The following is a 5,359-nucleotide window of genomic DNA, read 5'->3' as shown; positions in this document are numbered from 1 at the left end:
CTTTCGTGGGCTACATCCCACTTCTTCGGATGTAGCCCACGAAAGCTTATGCTCAAATAAATTTGTTAGTCTCTAAGGTGCCACAAGTACTCCTGTTCTTTTTTGCAAAATGAAATATTTTCAATTGACCAAAACCTGATTTATTTTAAAGATTTTTCACTTCACAATATTTTTTGAGGTTTCAATATTTCATCCCAATTTGGGAAAGGGAAAAAAGTTTGAAATCTCAAAAATGTTCCTAGGACGGGAGAATCATTTTCTCCCCATCTCTTTTAACAAACACCATGGGACAATATAAGGCCTATTAACTTTATTTAGTATTAGGCTGATTTGGGTTTTTGTCATAATATTTTGCATTTTTTAACATGTTTGTTTAATTAACATTTGCTCTGTTAAGGCATGCAGGAGATAGATTACTGGCCATTTAAGTGGCAATTTGTGAGTTTATGATTTTAATTCTGTGTCTGCTACAGCTATAATGACTATGAAGATTAATCATATTTATTGGCCATTAATACACAGCTAAATTATGATGTAACTATTGAAATTATATAGTTCACTGAACACCGGGAAAAGTATAAATTTGGCATGAACATTTGGCTACTTAAGATGGATGTTGATCTCTTACTCAAAAATAAACTATGCAGAAAGAGCAGTGAGAACTATGGCAGTGGCAACTACTCATTCTGTTCAAGAAAGAATTCACTCTGATGGCCTCGGATATACTCTGTCTTTTAAACATCCAATTTTACAAATCTGTAATATCTTAAACAAGAATCTAACCTTGCAATTAATAGGTGGTAGAATGTTCAGTCCTTATTGATCTTGTTTTTTCATACACTCCAGATGTCCTTCACAACCTAAGTGTGTTTTTTAGAAAGTACTCCAGACTCTGAACCAGATTAGCTGCCAGAAATGCAGACACTAATGGACCCTTGAACAGAGAACTTCAAATGGTGCAGACTAGGAGCCTGCACAGCACAAAGAAAGCAGCTGGAGCCAGGGCTGAGAATTGAGTCCTAGGTCTTATCACTTATTTGGAAATGAATTTCTGAACTACTTCACTCTCTGGCCCACTATCCTCCACTGCTGCAAGGCACACCATTCCTGCCCTCCGTATGAATTCAGTTTTACCCTGTGAATTGAATCAGGCTTTCACACATTTATAGACAGAACTAAAAGTTGTGGTACGTCTATACTCACCACTGGGTCCGGCGGTAAGCAATCGATCTGGGATCGATTTATCGCGTCTTGTCTAGACACGATAAATCGATCCCAGATCGATCCCGGAAGTGCTCGCCGTCGACGCCGGTACTCCTGCTCCACGAGAGGAGTACGCGGAGTTGACGGGGGAGCCTGCCTGCCGCGTCTGGACCTGCGGTAAGTTTGAACTAAGATAGTTCGACTTCAGCTACGTGAATAACGTAGCTGAAGTTGCGTATCTTAGTTCGAAGTGGGGGGTTAATGTGGACCAGGCCTTGGACCCAGACACAGAACATCAGCTGCGTCTGTTACTTAATGTAAACTGGGGCAATTCTTGACAAATTCTTTCTCTGACAAATCTATAAAGAAGGCAAATGTTGTTTTTATTTCCTTCCAGCAGGGCAGGCCAATTTCTGGCAGGGCAAATCAACTTCTTTTCAGGCTAGTTGCTTTATCCAAGCACCAGAATAGGCCTGAGTCTAATAAGAGTCTCTTGCACAATAGGATCCCATTTTTCTTTGCAAGTGCAGCCTTTTTGTATCTGTGTTAAGGATTCATACAACTTGATTAGCAGCATGGCAGCCCTGTAAAACTCCTGACTTATTCTACCAGGTTCCATCACAAGATCTTTTCCTTAATAACCCGCAAATAATTGCTTTCCTGGCCCTCTCAAGAGCAAATTTACCTTTCATGTCAGTGGGCTAAACTGCTTTGATACTAAAGATTTGCTCAGCTTGACTGTGAAAGGAGATGAAAATCAGGGCCAGTCAAAATGGAGGAACCCTCTTTCAGTTCCCAAGTAATCCCAATACACATCCCTGCTTCCAGTTATTTTACCTGGTTCCCTTCTAGTAGTTAGCCATTAGAGAGAATATGGCCCCTCTACTAGCATTAGCTGAGAGAGTGTCCCTTTGACTCAAGCAGTGAAGGCCTGTGTTTTTTGGAACTGAGGAACTAGGGTTCTACTCTGAGCTCTCCGCAGTGTAGGATTTATCCAATATTCATGTCTGCCAGCTGTATGTGGCTTCATCACAAATCAGGGGGAAATTTTGCTGACCTTAGATACTTTCCATCCCGCCCCTTTTTAAAGCCCTCCCTTGGGAAGGGGTAGAGGGCAAATAGGTACTGCTCCCACTCTGCCTGCCTTATAAACTTGTACCATGTCTTCACAAATTTGCTGATGTCTCTCCTTTTCTGTCCATTTTTTTGTCCATTTTCTCTCTCCAATCCTGGTTTTCTGTGGATTTTTCCCTCCTTGTCATCCTTTTTCTTTCTGTTTATTGCCAGACCCCTTTTGGCTGATTCTTCTCCTCTCCCTTCCTCCTCTGGTTACTTCATTCCCCAGTTTACCAGAAAGCTAAGACTACTGCGTTGGAGCAGCAGATGGGGAAGGGGTCCAGAGAAGAGTAACTGGGGCTGGTGGTTGCTTCCTGAACCTTCAGCCCTATATACAGCAGCTAGGGGGACCAGATGTCCCAATTTTATAGGGACAGTCCCGATATTTGGGGCTTTTTCTTATATAGGCACCTATTACCTCCAACCCCCTCTCCCGAGTTTTCACACTTGATGTCTGGTACCCTAACAGCAGCTGTTCCCATAGCCAGCTATGTTGGACCCATAACATGAGCAGGGAGGAAATCTGGGTGACTCTCAAAGAGCTACCTGAGGCCTTACCTGCAGAGGTGGCATACACTTAAGGTCTGTCTGCAATGCAACTGGAAGGTGTAATTTCCAGCACAAGTAGAAATACCTGTACTGGTTCTGACTGAGCTAGCATGCTAAAAATAGAAGGAGTAGCCATTGTAGCGAGAGGGACTAGCCTCCCCGAGTACGATCCCATCCTGGACCCGAGGTACATACTCAGGGTGACTAGTTCCTCCCACTGCTCGCGCCACCAGGGTTATACTTCTGTTTTTAGGGTGCTAGCTCAATCAAAGCTGATGCAGGTACATCTGTTTGGGCTGGAAATTATACCTTCCAGCTCCAATGTAGATGTACTAAGTGTCTGGGGGTGTGGATTTGGGCTCTGCAGCTTTCCAGAGTCACCGTGATTTTCTCCTCTGCCCTGCATCCCTCCTAACTATTCTGGCATCTCCTCCCAGGGTGGCCCACTGCAAAATTGGCAAGTATTTGTCTGCCTTGGGCAAAGCTCCTCCTGCCTTGGAACAAGGCTAATTAGAGATGCTGACCACTGCCCCTCTGGGGACACTCAAGGCCCAAACTGTAGCAGATCTGCTGGGGAGCAGGAGGTAGAGAAGCCCTGCTGGGGCAACTCTCCAATCCCTGTGTGCCAGGTAGCTCAGCCGTTTGTAGTTTTGCAAGGACTGCAGTTACTATTGTAACAGCTGCCAGCATAGCCAATGCCAGGGATTGAACTGGAGACCTCCAGAGTTAAAAGACTGAGTCTTCACAGTTTGAGCTAAAGACCCAAGCTCTGTAGCAAGGGGCTGTAATCGATAATCCTCCTCTGTGGATCAGGGACCGAGGGGGGACACAAGATATACAGACTAACCGCAGGGGTTTGTGCTACTACAGTCCATATAGAAGTGCTCAATTTCTTCTAGTCCTTTTCATGCAGATCCTTTCAATGACTCTCTTTGTAATGCCTGTACCTTTACTAACATGTTTTTTGGGAGGAATGTAACTTTTGGAGAGACTTTTCTCCGTATAAACTCAAATGCAAATGCTAAGAATTCCTAGCTGCAGCATTACACAAGGTAGTTCAGGACTGCAATGGAGTTCACTTTCCAATGGTTTTAACATCGTGACTGTTCCTCTGTTGCGGAGGGGATTGCACCCCTTTAAAATCCTGACTTGCTCTGGGAGCAGAACAGTGCTTGCTACTGTACAACCACGTTGAAGCATGGTAGTTGCTAGCAGGGTTGTAACACCATTTCTCTGTAACCAAGTTAGTTCTGTAATAAATCTGTGCTATAGAGTGCCAGTTGGCATAGTTTATCTAGCACCCTTCTCACCATTCCCTCTCCTTCCTGTCCCGCCAACTGTGCTTAAATATGTTCATAGCACAGTCCTGATCCCCATGTGGACCAGGCTTTGATTACATTTAAATCCTATAGAAATCTTATAATGAAGTTACTTTGTGTCCATGCCTATAACTGAGCCATAGTCACTCTTATTATAATAACCTTGCCTTTTATATTAAAATGCATCATAAAGAGCCTTGCTCACTGAAAACAATAGGTGCTTTAAACCCTTTTAAAAAAATCATACTGTTGATTTAAATACCAGGCTTCTAATGTTCCTAGAGAAAATGTACAGTAGTGAAAGCAAGCTAATAAACTAGGCATAATTGGCTTGTTTATAATGGATTCTGACTTCAGAAATGAACATTAAATAATGGCAATTCTGTTTCTTTCCAGCGCTCAGGTGGGGCCTTAGCTATTCCTTTATGTGCATTTCAAGGGACTGTATCTCTCCATGCACCCACGGGAAAAACACTCTCTTTATCTACCTACGAGGTAAGCACTGAAGGGCAAAAAATAACACCCACATCAAAGAAAATTGAAGTATATCGATCAAAGAGTGTTGGTCATGAGCCAAACCCTGAGGATTCTCCTACTACATTTGCAGACACAAATGTTAAAATTCATTTAGAAGTTCTTGAAATTTGCGACAATGAAGAGGCCATGGATACTGTATCAATCATCAGTAATATCAGCCAGTCCTCTACCCAGGTCAGATCCCCGTCCTTGCGTTATTCACGGAAAGAAAACAGGTTTGTTTCATGCGATTTAGGAGAAACTGCTTCCTACTCTCTCTTTATACCATCAAACAATCCTGACAGCGATATTAACATATCAATTCCAGACACTGTTGAAGCTCATAGGCGGAATAGTAAAAAGCAGCATATGGAGAGAGATGGTTATCAGGAAGAAATACAATTGTTAAATAAAGCATACAGAAAAAGGGAAGAAGATGGCAAAAGCAATTAAAAGACACTTAGAGTAGTAAATCTGATTTGACTGACACTCCTCCTCTGATTCAATTGATCTATCAAACACAATGACTTTTCTCTTCTGTAACATGTAATTTTATTTTGTTTGGCTATACCAGTGATTCTCAACATGCGACCCATGGGCCGCTTGCAGCCCAATCAATACACAGCTGTGGCACATGTGACATCCTCAGGGCCATA

At 42.8% G+C, this 5,359-nt stretch overlaps 1 protein-coding gene across 1 annotated transcript in view; it reads left to right on the top strand.

The window, feature by feature from the left end:
- Nucleotides 1-5,156, top strand: part of GPR149 (G protein-coupled receptor 149) — a 48,105-nt gene extending 42,949 nt beyond the window's left edge. The window contains exon 4 of the mRNA XM_026650204.1: nucleotides 4,584-5,156. Coding sequence (XP_026505989.1) covers nucleotides 4,584-5,156 — 573 coding nt within the window. The remainder of the gene's footprint in view (nucleotides 1-4,583) is intronic.
- Nucleotides 5,157-5,359: the final 203 nt, after the last annotated feature.

This window comes from Terrapene carolina, unplaced genomic scaffold (genome assembly GCF_002925995.2).
Source record: "Terrapene carolina triunguis isolate 2854851 unplaced genomic scaffold, T_m_triunguis-2.0 Scaffold88, whole genome shotgun sequence".
In the NCBI taxonomy this organism is placed as follows: domain Eukaryota; kingdom Metazoa; phylum Chordata; order Testudines; family Emydidae; genus Terrapene; species Terrapene triunguis.
The sequence above is the reverse complement of the archived record's forward strand: the minus strand, read 5'-3'. Positions and strand labels throughout refer to the sequence as shown.